The following is a 21,637-nucleotide window of genomic DNA, read 5'->3' on the forward strand; positions in this document are numbered from 1 at the left end:
TATTACATAGAATGGGAAGTTGTGACCCCCTCCATCACACACCTACAGTATTAACACTGTCATTATATTACACAGAATGGGAAGTTGTGGCTCCCTCCATCACACACCTACAGTATTAACATGTCATTATATTACACAGAATGGGAAGTTGTGGCCCAATCCATCACACACCTACAGTATTAACATGTCATTATATTACACAGAATGGGAAGTTGTGACCCCCTCCATCACACACCTACAGTATTAACATGTCATTATATTACACAGAATGGGAAGTTGTGGTCCCCCTCCATCACACACCTACAGTATTAACATGTCATTATATTACATAGAATGGGAAGTTGTGGTCCCCCTCCATCACACACCTACAGTATTAACATGTCATTATATTACACAGAATGGGAAGTTGTGACCCCCTCCATCACACACCTACAGTATTAACATGTCATTATATTACACAGAATGGGAAGTTGTGGTCCCCCTCCATCACACACCTACAGTATTAACATGTCATTATATTACACAGAATGGGAAGTTGTGACCCCCTCCATCACACACCTACAGTATTAACATGTCATTATATTACATAGAATGGGAAGTTGTGGTCCCCCTCCATCACACACCTACAGTATTAACATGTCATTATATTACACAGAATGGGAAGTTGTGGTCCCCCTCCATCACACACCTACAGTATTAACATGTCATTATATTACACAGAATGGGAAGTTGTGGCCCCCTCCATCACACACCTACAGTATTAACATGTCATTATATTACTATACCATTATATATTATTATTACTATTATTTATAGAGTACTGACATGTCAGAAAGGTCTTGTTACATATAAATATCTAAGCTTAAGCTTAAATTGAGTTACATTGATACTGAATAACTGCTTCTACGTTCCAAATACGATGTATGAGCATATAACTATAATCATAGTACGATGCTATACTTTTTTACGCTATGAAACCACATCATATTTGATGGTGAACTAAATCGGTCGAGCAGTTTGTGAGATAAGTCTTTTTAACAGTATGGCTACTGTCTTGTTCTTTATTCAGTGATCTTGACCTTTGACCTTCATGCCTGAAAAGTTTTCCAAGCACTTTCTTCAGAATCATTTGAAAACAAAGGTAATCTACAGATAAAATCTGAAATATTCATCAAGACCTCTCTTGAGAAATAAGGATAATTGCTTCCATTTATAAAAGAGAAACTTAATTAATATGAAATTCAAGAAAGATCCAAGAATAACTTTCTGAGCAAAAACAATAATAAACTTAAAATGCACATGAATAACTAGGGACCAAGGGCAACCTACAGATGGAATTTTAGAAAGATCCATCCCAAACCCTTCAGAGAAATAGGGATAAAAAAACTTCAACTGTAAAAATTGAAATTGCTCCCCTGTCAACCATTTTGTTTTCTGATCAGTCTCAAAATGAAAATCAAGAACTTTCTGGTGATAACAGGGATTGTTTATAGATGGACAAAGGGAGTGATAATGGACAATACTGGTGATTGGAATAGCCCATCATTCAGAGAAAAACAGACAGACAGATGGACTGACCATCGGACTACTACAGCTAGGGCACCACATCACATGATTCTGGGCCCAAATCATTTGATGTACATGTACATATGTACATGTACATATATATAATTTGATTGTCCCAAAATTTTTAATCATTAGTTGTATGAGTTGTCTCCCAGTCAGATTGAAAGATCAACTACATCAAATTTGTCTGGGAAGACTGCAATAATTATAGGCCACATCTTACTTGTCTGAGAGAAGACTGCCTCCATACACATACTGACTGGGGAAGGCTGCAATCTCTGGGTTCATACGGTACTGTGTGTCCAGAAGTATGACTGGACTACTGTCTTTGTATTTATAGTACCCATACATCCGTTCAAACATAGACTGGCCAAAACACTTCTCTTCTGCTTTCTGTACAGAAACACACAAACATAGAATTGACATCTTTAGTATACAATCCTTGGTATTGTAGACTTCTAGTCAATCAGAAAGTAACCCAACTACCAACTAAGTGTTATTATATGCCTCACTTGTCTTGGCTTTGTTGACATATTGTTTTAAACAATCTCTCATTATTTCTCAGTAACCAAACAATTAAAACCTCAAAGTTAACAGTGTACCTTGTATATGTTAATACAGTGATAGTATGGGGGAGTAACCTTGTATATGTTAATACAGTGATAGTATGGGAGTATCCTTGTATATGTTAATACAGTGATAGTATGGGGGAGTAACCTTGTATATGTTAATACAGTGATAGTATGGGGGAGTAACCTTGTATATGTTAATACAGTGATAGTATGGGGGAGTAACCTTGTATATGTTAATACAGTGATAGTATGGGGGAGTAACCTTGTATATGTTAATACAGTGATAGTATGGGGGAGTAACCTTGTATATGTTAATACAGAGATAGTATGGGGGAGTAACCTTGTATATGTTAATACAGTGATAGTATGGGGGAGTAACCTTGTATATGTTAATACAGTGATAGTATGGGGACACCTTGTATATGTTAATACAGTGATAGTATGGGGGAGTAACCTTGTATATGTTAATACAGTGATAGTATGGGGGAGTAACCTTGTATATGTTAATACAGTGATAGTATGGGAGTAACCTTGTATATGTTAATACAGTGATAGTATGGGGGAGTAACCTTGTATATGTTAATACAGTGATAGTATGGGGGAGTAACCTTGTATATGTTAATACAGTGATAGTATGGGGGAGTAACCTTGTATATGTTAATACAGTGATAGTATGGGGGAGTAACCTTGTATATGTTAATACAGTGATAGTATGGGGGAGTAACCTTGTATATGTTAATACAGTGATAGTATGGGAGTATCCTTGTATATGTTAATACAGTGATAGTATGGGGGAGTAACCTTGTATATGTTAATACAGTGATAGTATAGGGACACCTTGTATATGTTAATACAGTGATAGTATGGGGGAGTAACCTTGTATATGTTAATACAGTGATAGTATGGGGACACCTTGTATATGTTAATACAGTGATAGTATGGGGGAGTAACCTTGTATATGTTAATACAGTGATAGTATAGGGACACCTTGTATATGTTAATACAGTGATAGTATGGGGGAGTAACCTTGTATATGTTAATACAGTGATAGTATGAGGGAGTAACCTTGTATATGTTAATACAGTGATAGTATGGGAGTAACCTCGTATATGTTAATACAGTGATAGTATGGGGGGAGTAACCTTGTATATGTTAATACAGTGATAGTATGGGGGAGTAACCTTGTATATGTTAATACAGTGATAGTATGGGGGGAGTAACCTTGTATATGTTAATACAGTGATAGTATGGGGACACATTGTATATGTTAATACAGTGATAGTATGGGAGTAACCTTGTATATGTTAATACAGTGATAGTATGGGGAGTAACCTTGTATATGTTAATACAGTGATAGTATGGGGGAGTAACCTTGTATATGTTAATACAGTGATAGTATGGGGGAGTAACCTTGTATATGTTAATACAGTGATAGTATAGGGGAGTAACCTTGTATATGTTAATACAGTGATAGTATAGGGGAGTAACCTTGTATATGTTAATACAGTGATAGTATGGGGGAGTAACCTTGTATATGTTAATACAGTGATAGTATGGGGGAGTAACCTTGTATATGTTAATACAGTGATAGTATGGGAGTAACCTTGTATATGTTAATACAGTGATAGTATGGGGGAGTAACCTTGTATATGTTAATACAGTGATAGTATGGGGGAGTAACCTTGTATATGTTAATACAGTGATAGTATGGGGGAGTAACCTTGTATATGTTAATACAGTGATAGTATAGGGACACCTTGTATATGTTAATACAGTGATAGTATGGGGGAGTAACCTTGTATATGTTAATACAGTGATAGTATGAGGGAGTAACCTTGTATATGTTAATACAGTGATAGTATGGGAGTAACCTTGTATATGTTAATACAGTGATAGTATGGGGAGTAACCTTGTATATGTTAATACAGTGATAGTATGGGGGAGTAACCTTGTATATGTTAATACAGTGATAGTATGGGGGAGTAACCTTGTATATGTTAATACAGTGATAGTATGGGGGAGTAACCTTGTATATGTTAATACAGTGATAGTATGGGGGAGTAACCTTGTATATGTTAATACAGTGATAGTATGGGAGTATCCTTGTATATGTTAATACAGTGATAGTATGGGGACACCTTGTATATGTTAATACAGTGATAGTATGGGGGAGTAACCTTGTATATGTTAATACAGTGATAGTATGGGGGAGTAACCTTGTATATGTTAATACAGTGATAGTATGGGGGAGTAACCTTGTATATGTTAATACAGTGATAGTATGGGGACACCTTGTATATGTTAATACAGTGATAGTATGGGGGAGTAACCTTGTATATGTTAATACAGTGATAGTATGGGGACACCTTGTATATGTTAATACAGTGATAGTATGGGGGAGTAACCTTGTATATGTTAATACAGTGATAGTATGGGGGAGTAACCTTGTATATGTTAATACAGTGATAGTATGGGGACACCTTGTATATGTTAATACAGTGATAGTATGGGGGAGTAACCTTGTATATGTTAATACAGTGATAGTATGGGGGAGTAACCTTGTATATGTTAATACAGTGATAGTATGGGGGAGTAACCTTGTATATGTTAATACAGTGATAGTATGGGGGAGTAACCTTGTATATGTTAATACAGTGATAGTATAGGGGAGTAACCTTGTATATGTTAATACAGTGATAGTATGGGGGAGTAACCTTGTATATGTTAATACAGTGATAGTATGGGGGAGTAACCTTGTATATGTTAATACAGTGATAGTATGGGGGAGTAACCTTGTATATGTTAATACAGTGATAGTATGGGGGAGTAACCTTGTATATGTTAATACAGTGATAGTATGGGAGTACCTTATATATGTCTGTCTATTTTTATAAATATTAATGCATTTTAAAACACATTGCAATGGAAAAATCCCTAGTTATCAAAATTACCAAAATATAACATTTTCATTTGATATCAACTATGTTGAAAGTTCAAAATAACACTAATATTTCTTTGAGAAATGAAGCTAAACAAAACTTTAAAGACCAGACTTCCAGCACCCCTAATTCTATTGGACCATAAATTCTAAATGATATACTTTCACATTAAGATTTTGTTGAAATGTCCACTGTATGATGTATATGAAGTCTGGTTAGAGTTTGACATATAAATTACAGTATTTCATCTCAACACAAAACACAGAAAGTGAAAATTGAAACCTTCGGTGCTATCAATTGGCATATAGTCTCGCTTTTGTGACTTTTCATTACAGGACACATGTATACAGACCTTAGAAAGGACAGTTGGGGACAGTTGTTCTGGATCGCCCACCATAATCAGCTTACTAGTGCCATACTGTAGTGGTACAAGACAGTCTAACTCTGTACCTTGTGAGGCCTGCAAGTACAATTACATACAATTTTACCCCTGTCCCACCTTGTCAGAATAGAAAGTTTTAAGCAAACTCCAAAATTCACTTAAATTTCAGTAGTTTTCCCACCGAGGTTTAGCATTGAGATGTCCATACTACAAAGCAACTAGCTATATTCCAGGTTTGGTTGGAACAACATTGATACTTGGGTAGCATGTTATGTTGCTCTGATGTGTTTTGTGATATTGAGATATGATTTCACATAGGCTAGATCATCTAAGAAGGAGCTTACATCCCATCTCATTGTGGGTTGAAAGTACACATTAGAATCTCTATCTGTAAACTGTACCCACATCTGACAGAAACTCGACAAATGAAATGTACTCTGACTATACTCCAGTGAAACACTTTACTCGCAGTACATCATGTGTATCCCTATTACTCTGTGCCAATACTGAACTAAACTCTGGACCTGTTCTTTTTTTTCCAAATATATTGCAAGCAAGCTGGACATCTTTTATTGTGCATTCTATCAGTCAGAATATAATATTTAAGCCGTCATGGAAACAGGGATTTGTGAAAGTTTTCTCAGCAATGAACTATCTGATTCGTCTGCATACCATGATTTTAGAAACAATGACGCCTTGATAAATCTACAAAGTCAAATGGTGCTGGTACTGTTTGTACAGTGGTACCCTAGTGTCACAACAGTAGAGTTAGGTACACTACTGACCTGGTACCCTAGTGTCACAACAGTAGAGTTAGGTACACCACTGGTCTGGTACCCTAGTGTCACAACAGTAGAGTTAGGTACACTACTGACCTGGTACCCTAGTGTAACAACAGTAGAGTTAGGTTCACTACTGGCCTGGTACCCTAGTGTAACAACAGTAGAGTTAGGTTCACTACTGGCCTGGTACCCTAGTGTTACAACAGTAGAGTTAGGTACACTACTATCCTGGTACCCTAGTGTCACAACAGTAGAGTTAGGTACACCACTGGTCTGGTACCCTAGTGTCACAACAGTAGAGTTAGGTACACTACTGACCTGGTACCCTAGTGTCACAACAGTAGAGTTAGGTACACTAATGGCCTGGTACCCTAGTGTCACAACAGTAGAGTTAGGTACACTACTGGCCTGGTACCCTAGTGTCACAACAGTAGAGTTAGGTACACTACTGGCCTGGTACCCTAGTGTAACAACAGTAGAGTTAGGTTCACTACTGGCCTGGTACCCTAGTGTCACAACAGTAGAGTTAGGTACACTACTGGTCTGGTACCCTAGTGTCACAACAGTAGAGTTAGGTACACTACTGGCCTGGTACCCTAGTGTCACAACAGTAGAGTTAGGTACACTACTAGCCTGGTACCCTAGTGTAACAACAGTAGAGTTAGGTACACTACTATCCTGGTACCCTAGTGTCACAACAGTAGAGTTAGGTACACTACTAGCCTGGTACCCTAGTGTCACAACAGTAGAGTTAGGTACACTACTGGCCTGGTACCCTAGTGTCACAACAGTAGAGTTAGGTACACTACTAGCCTGGTACCCTAGTGTAACAACAGTAGAGTTAGGTACACTACTATCCTGGTACCCTAGTGTCACAACAGTAGAGTTAGGTACACCACTGGTCTGGTACCCTAGTGTCACAACAGTAGAGTTAGGTACACTACTGACCTGGTACCCTAGTGTCACAACAGTAGAGTTAGGTACACTACTGGCCTGGTACCCTAGTGTCACAACAGTAGAGTTAGGTACACTACTGGCCTGGTACCCTAGTGTAACAACAGTAGAGTTAGGTTCACTACTGGCCTGGTATACTGTTTTTTCAGAAATTTTGCTCGCTGCACACAGATATACTTTGCTTTAGTATGTTATGATCTTAAAATAGACTTACTGTTGGTGCAGTCTATGAATATGCATATAAGAACAAATGTAGTTGCATCATAATGGGTATTTTGCCAGCATCCCTCTTTCACATTCAAAACGTGGTTTCTGTCTCCAAACGATCACTCACAAGGCATGGTCATTCTCTTATGATAATTTGTAATTGAGTACATTATTTTCTGTTCAAAGGTGCATGCTTGTGAACAATTTTAAATTGTTTTCATAATTTACGACAGAGTGGATATGACATAAAATAAGTTAGGTTTTTGCTCTTTGTACAGTAGGTAACCATGTATACTGTTTGTATCCACCCTTTGTACAGTAGGTAACCATGTATACTGTTTGTATCCACCCTTTGTACAGTAGGTAACCATGTATACTGTTTGTATCCACCCTTTGTACAGTAGGTAACCATGTATACTGTTTGTATCCACCCTTTGTACAGTAGGTAACCATGTATACTGTTTGTATCCACCCTTTGTACAGTAGGTAACCATGTACACTGTTTGTATCCACCCTTTGTACAGTAGGTAACCATGTATACTGTTTGTATCCACCCTTTGTACAGTAGGTAACCATGTGTCTGTTTGTATCCACCCTTTGTATAGGTAACCATGTATACTGTTTGTATCCACCCTTTGTACAGTAGGTAACCATGTATACTGTTTGTATCCACCCTTTGTACAGTAGGTAACCATGTGTCTGTTTGTATCCACCCTTTGTACAGTAGGTAACCATGTACACTGTTTGTATCCACCCTTTGTACAGTAGGTAACCATGTATATACTGTTAGTATCCACCCTTTGTACAGTAGGTAACCATGTACACTGTTTGTATCCACCCTTTGTACAGTAGGTAACCATGTATACTGTTTGTATCCACCCTTTGTACAGTAGGTAACCATGTATACTGTTTGTATCCACCCTTTGTACAGTAGGTAACCATGTATATACTGTTTGTATCCACCCTTTGTACAGTAGGTAACCATGTACACTGTTTGTATCCAGCCTTTGTACAGTAGGTAAGCATGTATACAGTTTGTATCCATCCTTTGTACTGTAGGTAACCATGTACACTGTTTGTATCCACCCTTTGTACAGTAGGTAACCATGTATACTGTTTGTATCCACCCTTTGTACAGTAGGTAACCATGTGTCTGTTTGTATCCACCCTTTGTACAGTAGGTAACCATGTATACTGTTTGTATCCACCCTTTGTACAATGTACAGTAGGTAACCATGTACACTGTTTGTATCTACCCTTTGTACAATGTACAGTAGGTAACCATGTACACTGTTTGTATCCACCCTTTGTACAGTAGGTAACCATGTATACTGTTTGTATCCACCCTTTGTACAGTAGGTAACCATGTGTCTGTTTGTATCCACCCTTTGTACAGTAAGTAGGTAACCATGTATACTGTTTGTATCCAGCCTTTGTACAGTAGGTAACCATGTATACTGTTTGTATCCACCCTTTGTACAGTAGGTAACCATGTGTCTGTTTGTATCCACCCTTTGTACAGTAAGTAGGTAACCATGTATACTGTTTGTATCCAGCCTTTGTACAGTAGGTAACCATGTATACTGTTTGTATCCACCCTTTGTACGGTAGGTAACCATGTACACTGTATCCACCCTTTGTACAGTAGGTAACCATGTATACTGTTTGTATCCACCCTTTGTACAGTAGGTAACCATGTGTCTGTTTGTATCCACCCTTTGTACAGTAAGTAGGTAACCATGTATACTGTTTGTATCCACCCTTTGTACAGTAGGTAACCATGTATACTGTTTGTATCCACCCTTTGTACAGTAGGTAACCATGTGTCTGTTTGTATCCACCCTTTGTACAGTAGGTAACCATGTACACTGTTTGTATCCAGCCTTTGTACAGTAGGTAACCATGTACACTGTTTGTATCCACCCTTTGTACAGTAGGTAACCATGTATACTGTTTGTATCCACCCTTTGTACAGTATGTAACCATGTACACTGTTTGTATCCACCTTTTGTACAGTAGGTAACCATGTATACTGTTTGTATCCACCCTTAGTACAGTATGTAACCATGTACACTTTGTATCCACCCTTTGTACAGTAAGTAGGTAACCATGTATACTGTTTGTATCCACCCTTTGTCGGTAGGTAACCATGTATACTGTTTGTATCCACCCTTTGTACAGTAGGTAACCATGTGTCTGTTTGTATCCACCCTTTGTACAGTAGGTAACCATGTGTCTGTTTGTATCCACCCTTTGTACAGTAGGTAACCATGTATACTGTTTGTATCCACCCTTTGTACAGTAGGTAACCATGTATACTGTTTGTATCCACCCTTTGTACAGTAGGTAACCATGTATACTGTTTGTATCCACCCTTTGTACAGTAGGTAACCATGTATACTGTTTGTATCCACCCTTTTATAGGTAACCATGTATACTGTTTGTATCCACCCTTTGTACAGTAGGTAACCATGTATACTGTTTGTATACACCCTTTGTACATTAGGTAGCCATGTATACTGTTTGTATCCACCCTTTTATAGGTAACCATGTAACAAGTAAGTGAAAACTACCTCATCCATGATGACACAGTTGAAGAAGAAGGAAGACTGGTCGCCTGGGTGTCGAGTGCGTAACAGGCTCTGTATACTGCCACTGCCAAAGCTGTTAAGTGTACCACAGATAACATGAGCCCGCCACAGGACATTCTTCTTTATTTCATATTCCTCTGCAGCAGTCAAGGATGTATTCCTATTTATCTGTAAAAAAGAAACACATACTTAAATTTCACTTACATTTTGCAATGATTTGCTAAAAAAAAAAAAAAAAAAAAAACACCCCAAGGTTATTTTGGAATTATTCATAAACAATAATAGATGTAGTGTGTTTGACGATCTCTACATTGTAAATTCTATGACACTTACATTGCTGAACTGGTATTTTAAGTCTGCCTTCTTCTGTTCCAACTTCTGTAGGTCTGCTTGCAGTCTCCTTTTCTGTTGAAAATACCACAAATTTATACTGAAAATGTTTGCTTTATAATATAAGATCCCAAAGAGATTTTGGCATCCAATATTGTATAATAATGCATGATTTACATCAGTCAGATTGATCTGTTCTCTGATTGATAGTCATGTCAATATTGAATGTATCATATGGTAACTTCCGATCGGAATAATATACTGCCAAGCTAATGTGTTAGACATTCTGTTCCAAGAGAGATTATCATTAGACCTATGTACTAGTAAAAGAGATCCCACAGGGATCTTGACACCCATTATTAAATAGCTTTATTGGTTCTATGTAAGACTGCTATTTTCTCTATTTTTCAGTTTTTTCTGTTTTACCCTTAATGATTTGATAACAAGAAACCTCCATATAAAACCTAAGTAAAACCAATGAAAAACTTTCTAAGAAAGAGCAATAACAAACTCAAGGATAAAGGAAAATAAAATTTAAGAAAGATCTGTTCAGCAATTTTCAAGAAATAGAGATAGCAACCCAAAGATGGATATCTGGCAAACATTTTGATAGTGGGATCTTGACCTTGGGAAGGAGAAGATAATCCCACCATTCTTTATATCCTCTCCCCTAATAATCTGTCCCCACCCCTATTTTTCCTGACATCCCCTTTCCCTAATAATCTTTCTCCCTCCCCTACTCCTTCTATTTTTCCAAACACCCCCCCCGCCCCCCTGATATTCTCTCTCCCTCCACTACCCCTTCTATTTTTCCGGACATCCCCCACCCTACCTCCTACCAACCATCTGCTGTCCTGTTCACTCACATGTACACTGTTGGTGTCCCCAGGTGCAATATGTTCCAGTTTAGAAGATAAGGCTGATATCTTTTGAGTAAGGCTGTCAAGCTCACGTCGAGAACTTTCTGGGATGCTTTTCTCCAGCTTTCGGCTGACCTCTATAAAATACACACACAATACTTTAGATATATGAGTAGACTAGTGATACAGAACCTAATGGGATCTTGTGACACACTCATAGATAATCTGTATTACAATGACAGCTACATTTACAACCTGTTTACTACCATTACAACTAGAACTGTCGCCAGGATGGCTGACTAATACCCCCGCAATCTGCACGATTCGATGGTGAATTGGAACTGTTAATTAGAGGCTAAGTAACCCAGTAATATAGTAACCAGTTGCCATAGCAACCATAATTTTGAGAAAAAAAAAGTTAGATGCACATCTACACATGGTCCTCTATATTTGTGTGAAGTTTCATTGAAATCGGCCCTTCAGTTTAGGAGTTGTCCGGACAAACTTAAAGTTATGGTTCTTATCAGAAAACCTGTTTACATAGTGACCAGTTGCCATAGCAACCATAATTTTGAGAAAAAGAAAATGCCATGCACATTTACACATGGTCCTCTATATTTGTGTGAAGTTTCATTGAAATCGGCCCTTCGGTTTAGGAGTTGTTATTACAGATATTACATTCTCACATACTTCACAAGGTTATCCGGCGGTTGCTAGGGAAAAGATAAATTGATCTTCCACAGGGGGGTAAAGACAACTAGCAAGCGCTATATGACGCTGCTCACAATAACGCAACGTCATCATTATACATTGAGTAACCAAGACGTAAATGATGACATCATCAATTTTGACACACATTCCATGGAGCATTGAAGATGGCGCGATGAAAAACTTTCATAAAAACTTACTTTTGGTGCAAGTATGTGAGAAAAATTATCAATGGGTCTGTTCTGCGAACAAGGATATCTTAACTCTCATGTAAGAGTTTGGCTGGCCAGCACTCGGCAAGCCTCGTGCTGACTGGCCAAAATCTTACACTCGGGTTGAGATATCCCTGTCCACGGAACAGGCCCATGATAGATTCTATTAATCCTCGTCCCTGTGTTGGTATGGTATTTAATGATCTACTATACAGATATTACAATCCTTGTCCCTATGTTGGTATGGTATTTAGTGATCTACTATACAGATATTACAATCCTCGTCCCCGTGTTGGTATGTGTTGATCTACTATACAGATATTACAATCCTCGTCCCTGTGTTGGTATGGTATTTAGTGATCTACTATACAGATATTACAATCCTCGTCCTTGTGTTGGTATGGTATTTAGTGATTTACTATACAGATATTACAATCCTCGTCCCTGTGTTGGTATGGTATTTAATGATCTACTATACAGATATTACAATCCTCGTCCCCGTGTTGGTATGGTATTTAGTGATCTACTATACAGATATTACAATCCTAGTCCCTGTGTTGGTATGGTATTTAGTGATCTACTATACTGATATTACAATCCTCGTCCCCGTGTTGGTATGGTATATAGTGATCTACTATACAGATATTACAATCCTTGTCCCCGTGTTGGTATGGTATTTAGTGATCTACTATACAGATATTACAATCCTCGTCCCTGTGTTGGTATGGTATTTAGTGATCTACTATACAGATATTACAATCCTAGTCCCCGTGTTGGTATGGTATTTAGTGATCTACTATACAGATATTACAATCCTCGTCCCCGTGTTGGTATGGTATTTAGTGATCTACTATACAGATATTACAATCCTCGTCCCTGTGTTGGTACGGTATTTAGTGATCTACTATACAGATATTACAATCCTCGTCCCCGTGTTGGTATGGTATTTAGGGATCTACTATACAAATATTACAATCCTCGTCCCCGTGTTGTTAAGGTATTTAGTGATCTACTATACTGTACCATTCTGAACGTGGCGGTGGACAATTTCATGGAAAGTGTATTTAGCTACATCTTTATGTACAGATGATGTCTTCCCGATTCTCACCATACGGAGACCAAAGGGCAGCTGGCTCTGATCTGTAACAAATATTTCACCAAAAGTCAATGAAAATGACGGGTTAGGCTCCCAGAAAATGACGGGTTATGCCCCCAGAAATCTCTCTTTACAACTGGAATGTACAAGAAAGCAATCAGACCCTAGGATTCAGGTGAAAAAGAAATATAACAGATAAACTTATAAAATGGATGCAAGGATTCACAAATTGGGGTCCAAAAAAACAGACAGTTTATGCAGGTTAAATGACACACCAGACCTGGAAAGCAACACACTGGTTTGCTTATCCTACAATCAAAATGACATTTAATAAGTCAGAATTGATGTCCTGGATAAAGATTTCAGAATTAACCTAAATGAGATCTCAATCTTAGGTAGAATTAACCTTAAAGACATCTCAATCTTAGGTAGAATTAACCTTAAAGACATCTCAATCTTAGGTAGAATTAACCTTAATGTTATCTCAATCTTAGGTAGAATTAACCTAAATGAGATCTCAATCTTAGGTAGAATTAACCTAAATGACATCTCAATCTTAGGTAGAATTAACCTAAATGAGATCTCAATCTTATGTAGAATTAACCTTAAAGACATCTCAATCTTAGGTAGAATTAACCTAAATGTTATCTCAATCTTAGGTAGAATTAACCTAAATGACATCTCAATCTTAGGTAGAATTAACCTAAATGAGATCTCAATCTTATGTAGAATTAACCTTAAAGACATCTCAATCTTAGGTAGAATTAACCTAAATGTTATCTCAATCTTAGGTAGAATTAACCTAAATGTTATCTCAATCTTAGGTAGAATTAACCTAAATGTTATCTCAATCTTAGGTAGAATTAACCTAAATGTTATCTCAATCTTAGGTAGAATTAACCTTAATGACATCTCAATCTTAGGTAGAATTAACCTTAAAGACATCTCAATCTTAGGTAGAATTAACCTAAATGTTATCTCAATCTTAGGTAGAATTAACCTAAATGTTATCTCAATCTTAGGTAGAATTAACCTAAATGTTATCTCAATCTTAGGTAGAATTAACCTAAATGTTATCTCAATCTTAGGTAGAATTAACCTTAATGACATCTCAATCTTAGGTAGAATTAACCTAAATGTTATCTCAATCTTAGGTAGAATTAACCTAAATGTTATCTCAATCTTAGGTAGAATTAACCTTAATGACATTTCAATCTTAGGTAGAATTAACCTAAATGTTATCTCAATCTTAGGTAGAATTAACCTTAATGAGATCGCAATCTTAGGTAGAATTAACCTAAATGAGATCTCAATCTTATGTAGAATTAACCTTAATGACATCTCAATCTTAGGTAGAATTAACCTAAATGAGATCTCAATCTTAGGTAGAATTAACCTTAAAGACATCTCAATCTTAGGTAGAATTAACCTTAAAGACATCTCAATCTTAGGTAGAATTAACCTAAATGAGATCTCAATCTTAGGTAGAATTAACCTAAATGACATCTCAATCTTAGGTAGAATTAACCTAAATGAGATCTCAATCTTATGTAGAATTAACCTTAATGATATCTCAATCTTAGGTAGAATTAACCTTAATGTTATCTCAATCTTAGGTAGAATTAACCTAAATGAGATCTCAATCTTAGGTAGAATTAACCTAAATGAGATCTCAATCTTATGTAGAATTAACCTTAATGACATCTCAATCTTAGGTAGAATTAACCTAAATGTAATCTCAATCTTAGGTAGAATTAACCTAAATGTTATCTCAATCTTAGGTAGAATTAACCTAAATGTTATCTCAATCTTAGGTAGAATTAACCTAAATGTTATCTCAATCTTAGGTAGAATTAACCTTAATGACATCTCAATCTTAGGTAGAATTAACTTAAATGAGATCTCAATCTTAGGTAGAATTAACCTTAATGACATCTCAATCTTAGGTAGAATTAACCTAAATGAGATCTCAATCTTAGGTAGAATTAACCTTAATGACATCTCAATCTTAGGTAGAATTAACCTAAATGAGATCTCAATCTTAGGTAGAATTAACCTTAAATGACATCTCAATCTTAGGTAGAATTAACCTTAAAGACATCTCAATCTTAGGCAGAATTAACCTAAATGACATCTCAATCTTAGGTAGAATTAACCTTAAAGTTATCTCAATCTTAGGCATAAGGACTCAAAAAAGGTACATGGCACACTGACTTATGTTCCTTCATATAAAGTTTCACTGATAGACAGTGAGTAAAACGTAATGGGGAGGACAACCATCTTTCTTGGACAAATGACCTCTGAACTTAATGTGACATTAGCCTAGGCCACATGGACTCAAAATGCTTCAGGACAAACTGTATATACTATTCAACATTCTATTATTATTTAATATACTTTATATTCCAATAAATTCTTACAAAGAATTCATACACAATAACCAAAAAAAAAATGATATACATAATTTACCTCTTGACATACGCATCTTGTGTTGGATCAACCTACGGATAATTTCATCCACAGCAGCATTAGATGGTGTGCACAAACAAATACGCCCCTGACCGTTTGTGTCCTGGGGAAGATAAAGTAGAACAATTCATGGTGTTATATCATAAATCACTAACCAGGCCAATGTAGTAAAAAAGTTCTTAGGAGATTACTCTGTACTTGTGTTTATTATCAACAAAACCTTCACATCCTAAATGACACTGTCTCCAGACAGAAACAATAAGGCTCTGCCAAGGATACAACCAGATCTCGGTGGGATCTTGGCTCCGATCACTGAATGATCTTTATTGGTTCTATGTAAGACTGATCTTTTCTTTACTTTTCCCTTCTTTCCTTTATTGCCCGTAATAATCTGACATCAAGGAAAACTTTCATATGAAGTCTATGAAGAATCAAAGAAGAACTTACTCAGAAATATAGGGTGTTAGTCAGGAACATGTGCATACCATCAACCTGCCATTCCATTCCAATAATTCTAACCAAGTTTTGTATTATTTCTAATGGCAATTAAACAAATTATGCTCAAAAATGTGATTTCTAAACTATTATAAAGTTTACCCCCTCCCCAGGGGCAAATGTTAGACCCAGGGTCATGAAATTTTGGTAAATCATCTGAAGAAGACCCTTCCGTCTACGGAGAAAATATTTCATTCTACATTATTTGGGACTAATTAATGGAAAAGAAGATTTTTGAATTTTCAATCAATTTGCCCCTTTTGCCCTGTCCCTCAGTCCACTGGGAGAAGGAGTCCATATAATTCATAAGTTTGGTTGACCTTTGGCCTTGGAAACTGCTCGTGTGAAATAACCCAGCATTTGAAGCTGAGAAAGGACTTACCCTGATAATTTTGTCAATGATCCCTACAATGGTGTGAGATTTGCCAGTCCCTGGTGGTCCCTGTAGCAGACAGATCCGGGGCAGGTTGGCAGGTTGAGTTGCTACCTTAGCTGCTGTACAAATAGCCCTCTGCTGTGATGGATTGTAGCCTCTCTGTGCATGAATCAAAATTTCAACTATAGAAAATCTGTCGTATGTCATTCATTGTAAACAAGGAGCTCAAAACGTGACATCATCCCCTGCGCCTAGCTGTTGGTATAAAACTCCAAATATGATACATATGTATCAATTCTATAGTAAGAGTATATATCTTGATGTAGATACTATGTGTGCTTCACTTGCATTGAAAAGGCACAACTAGGGCACTAACCCAATATATACAGAAAGTTTTGTGGAGTTGAGTGATCCAGTTTTGTAGTTGCAGCCCAGAAAGGAAAGTAAACAGTAAATTGTGTTTTTGACTATGTTTCCATGGTAATAGAAAAAATAAATAAAATGAAATTATGAACAATATAAATAATATAACAAGAGGCCCAACAGTCATCTGAAGTTTGACATATTTTGGTAGATTTGATTTCTGTGACCTTGAATATGAGGTCAATGTGTTCACTCCAACATACTACAGGCAAAACATATATCGTTTCTATGTGTGTCGGTCCTCCAGGAGACACTTTAAAGATTTTAGCATATTTGAGCCTGGTGGCCGTAAATGAAGGTTAACGTAATGCTCATTCATCTGAACAATACAGTAATGTAGTTATAGTCCTTTACCCCAGCATGCTATAGGCCCAATATTAGGTTTCTAGGCCTCTTGGTTAATGGGAAGAAGTTATTCTAAAGCTTTAGCATACTTACCAGGCTATGTCGTATCTTACCAGGCTGTGTCATATCTTACCAGGCTGTGTCATATCTTACTAGGCTGTGTCATATCTTACCAGGTTGTGTCATATCTTACCAGGTGTGTCATATCTTACCAGGCTGTGTCATATCTTACCAGGTTGTGTCATATCTTACCAGGCTGTATCATATCTTACCAGACTGTATCATATCTTACCAGGCTGTATCATATCTTACCAGGCTGTGTCATATCTTACCAGGTGTGTCATATCTTACCAGGTTGTATCATATCTTACCAGGCTGTGTCATATCTTACCAGGTGTGTCATATCTTACCAGGTTGTGTCATATCTTACCAGGCTGTGTCATATCTACCCAGGCTGTGTCATATCGTACCAGGCTGTGTCATATCTACCCAGGCTGTGTCATATCTTACCAGGTTGTGTCATATATTACCAGACTGTGTCATATCTTACCAGGCTGTATCATATTTTACCAGACTGTATCATATCTTACCAGGTTGTGTCATATCTTACCAGGCTGTGTCATATCTTACCAGGCTGTTTCATATCTTACCAGGCTGTGTCATATCTAACCAGCTGTGTCATATCTTACCAGGTTGTGACATATCTTACCAGGCTGTGTCATATCTTACCAGACTGTGTCATATCTTACCAGGTTGTGTCATATCTTACCAGACTGTGTCATATCTTACCAGGCTGTGTCATATCTTACCAGACTGTGCCATATCTTACCAGGCTGTGTCATATCTTACCAGGCTGTGTCATATCTTACCAGGTTGTGTCATATCTTACCAGGTTGTGTCATATCTTACCAGGCTGTATCATATCTTACCAGGCTGTGTCATATCTTACCAGGTTGTGTCATATCTTACCAGACTGTGTCATATCTTACCAGGCTGTGTCATATCTTACTAGGTATATCATATCTTACCAGGTTGTGTCATATCTTACCAGGCTGTGTCATATCTTACTAGGTATATCATATCTTACCAGGTTGTGTCATATCTTACCAGACTGTGTCATATCTTACCAGGTTGTGTCATATCTTACCAGGTTGTGTCATATCTTACCAGGCTGTTTCATATCTTACCAGGTGTGTCATATCTTACCAGGTTGTGTCATATCTTACCAGACTGTGTCATATCTTACCAGGTTGTGTCATATCTTACCAGGTGTGTCATATCTTACCAGGCTGTGTCATATCTTACCAGGCTGTATCATATCTTACCAGGCTGTATCATATCTTACCAGGCTGTGTCATATCTTACCAGACTGTGTCATATCTTACCAGGCTGTGTCATATCTTACCAGGCTGTGTCATATCTTACCAGACTGTATCATATCTTACCAGGCTGTGTCATATCTTACCAGGCTGTATCATATCTTACCAGGCTGTATCATATCTTACCAGGCTGTGTCATATCTACCCAGGCTGTGTCATATCTTACCAGGTTGTGTCATATCTTACCAGATGTGTCATATCTTACCAGGTGTGTCATATCTTACCAGACTATGTCATATCTTACCAGGTGTGTCATATCTTACCAGGCTGTGTCGTATCTTACCAGACTGTATCATATCTTACCAGGTTGTGTCATATCTTACCAGGCTGTGTCATATCTTACCAGGCTGTAGTGTGTCATATCTTACCAGGCTGTGTCATATCTTACCAGGTTGTGTCGTATCTTACCAGGTTGTGTCATATCTTACCAGGCTGTGTCATATCTTTACAGGTTGTGTCATATCTTACCAGCTGTGTCATATCTTACCAGCTGTGTCATATCTTACCAGACTGTGTCATATCTTACCAGGTTGTGTCATATCTTACCAGGTTGTGTCATATCTTACCAGGCTGTGTCATATCTTACCAGACTGTGCCATATCTTACCAGCTAGTGTCAATGATCTTACCAGGACTGTGTCATATCTTACCAGGGCTATGTCATATCTTACCAGGCCTGTGTCCATATCTTACCAGACTGTGTCAGTATCTTACCAAGGCCTGTTGTCATATCTTACCAGGCTGTGGTCTATCTTAACCAAGGCTGTGTCATTATCTACCAGGCTGTGTCTACTTACCAGGCTGTGTCAGATCTTACCAGGCTGTGTCATATCTTACCAGGTTGTGTCAGTATCTTACCAGGCTGTGTCTATCTTACCAGGACTGTGTCATATCTTACCAGGTTGTGTCATATCTTACCAGCTGTGTCATATCTTACCAGGCTGTGTCATATCTTACCAGACTGTGTCATACATTTGTATCTTACCAGGTTGTGTCATATCTACCCAGGCTGTTTCATATCTTACCAGCTGTGTCATATCTTACGAGGTTGTGTCATATCTTACGTGGTTATGTCATATCTTACCAGACTGTGTCATATCTTACCAGGCTGTGTCGTATCTTACCAGGTTGTGTCATATCTTACCAGCTGTGTCATATCTTACCAGGTTGTGTCATATCTTACCAGGTTGTGACATATCTTACCAGCTGTGTCATATCTTACCAGGCTGTGTCATATCTTACCAGGTTGTGTCATATCTTACCAGGCTGTGTCATATCTTACCAGGCTGTAGTGTGTCATATCTTACCAGCTGTGTCATATCTTACCAGGCTGTGTCATATCTTACCAGGCTGTGTCATATCTTACCAGGTTGTGTCATATCTTACCAGCTGTGTCATATCTTACCAGGTTGTGTCATATCTTACCAGGTTGTGACATATCTTACCAGCTGTGTCATATCTTACCAGGCTGTGTCATATCTTACCAGGTTGTGTCATATCTTACCAGGCTGTGTCATATCTTACCAGGCTGTATCATATCTTACCAGGCTGTGTCATATCTTACCAGGCTGTGTCATATCTTACCAGGCTGTGTCATATCTTACCAGGTTGTGTCATATCTTACCAGGCTGTGTCATATCTTACCAGCTGTGTCATATCTTACCAGGCTGTGTCATATCTTACAGTGTACATATCTTACAGGCTGTGTCATATCTTACCAGGACTGTGTCATATCTACCAGGTTGGTGTCATATCTACCAGGTTGTGACATATCTTACCAGCTGTGTCATATCTTACCAGGTTGTGACATATCTTACCAGGCTGTGTCATATCTTACCAGGTTGTGTCATATCTTACCAGGTTGTGACATATCTTACCAGCTGTGTCATATCTTACCAGCTGTTTCATATCTTACCAAACTATGTCATATCTTACCAGGCTGTGTCATATCTTACCAGGCTGTGTCATATCTTACCAGGTTGTGTCATATCTTACCAGCTGTGTCATATCTTACCAGGTTGTGTCATATCTTACCAGGTTGTGACATATCCTACCCAGCTGTGTCATATCGTTGGACCAGGCCTGTGTCATATCTTACAAGGTTGTGTCATATCTTACCAGGCTGTGTCATATCTTACCAGGCTGTAGTGTGTCATATCTTACCAGCTGTGTCATATCTTACCAGGCTGTGTCATATCTTACCAGGGTTGTCCATATCTTACCAGCTGTGTCATATCTTACCAGGCTGTAGTGTGTCATATCTTACCAGCTGTGTCATATCTTACCAGGCTGTGTCATATCTTACCAGGTTGTGTCATATCTTACCAGGTTGTGTCATATCTTACCAGGCTGTAGTGTGTCATATCTTACCAGCTGTGTCATATCTTACCAGGCTGTGTCATATCTTACCAGGCTGTGTCATATCTTACCAGGTTGTGTCATATCTTACCAGGTTGTGTCATATCTTACCAGCTGTGTCATATCTTACCAGGCTGTGTCATATCTTACCAGGTTGTGTCATATCTTACCAGGTGTGTCATATCTTACCAGGCTGTGTCATATCTTACCAGGCTGTGTCATATCTTACCAGGCTGTGCCATATCTTACCAGGCTGTGTCATATCTTACCAGGCTGTGTCATATCTTACCAGGTTGTGTCATATCTTACCAGGCTGTGCCATATCTTACCAGGTTGTGTCATATCTTACCAGGCTGTGTCATATCTTACCAGGCTGTGTCATATCTTACCAGGTTGTGTCATATCTTACCAGGTTGTGTCATATCTTACCAGGCTGTGTCATATCTTACCAGGTTGTGTCATATCTTACCAGGTTGTGTCATATCTTACCAGGTTGTGTCATATCTTACCAGGCTGTGCCATATCTTACCAGACTGTGTCATATCTTACCAGCTGTGTCATATCTTACCAGGTTGTGACATATCTTACCAGCTG

At 37.9% G+C, this 21,637-nt stretch overlaps 1 protein-coding gene across 1 annotated transcript in view; it reads right to left on the reverse strand.

The window, feature by feature from the left end:
• The window catches only part of LOC117328171 (probable helicase senataxin), a 51,549-nt gene that overhangs the window by 8,351 nt on the left and 21,561 nt on the right, over positions 1–21,637 (reverse strand). Inside the window, exons 10-17 of the mRNA XM_033885579.1 lie at positions 16,546–16,698; positions 15,669–15,771; positions 13,127–13,243; positions 11,190–11,320; positions 10,327–10,398; positions 9,976–10,161; positions 5,430–5,537; positions 1,790–1,959 (exon numbers count right to left, since the gene is read on the reverse strand). Of these exons, the coding sequence (XP_033741470.1) occupies positions 1,790–1,959; positions 5,430–5,537; positions 9,976–10,161; positions 10,327–10,398; positions 11,190–11,320; positions 13,127–13,243; positions 15,669–15,771; positions 16,546–16,698 (1,040 nt within the window). The remainder of the gene's footprint in view (positions 1–1,789; positions 1,960–5,429; positions 5,538–9,975; positions 10,162–10,326; positions 10,399–11,189; positions 11,321–13,126; positions 13,244–15,668; positions 15,772–16,545; positions 16,699–21,637) is intronic.

This window comes from Pecten maximus, chromosome 5, assembly GCF_902652985.1.
Source record: "Pecten maximus chromosome 5, xPecMax1.1, whole genome shotgun sequence".
NCBI classification, from domain to species: Eukaryota; Metazoa; Mollusca; class Bivalvia; order Pectinida; family Pectinidae; genus Pecten; species Pecten maximus.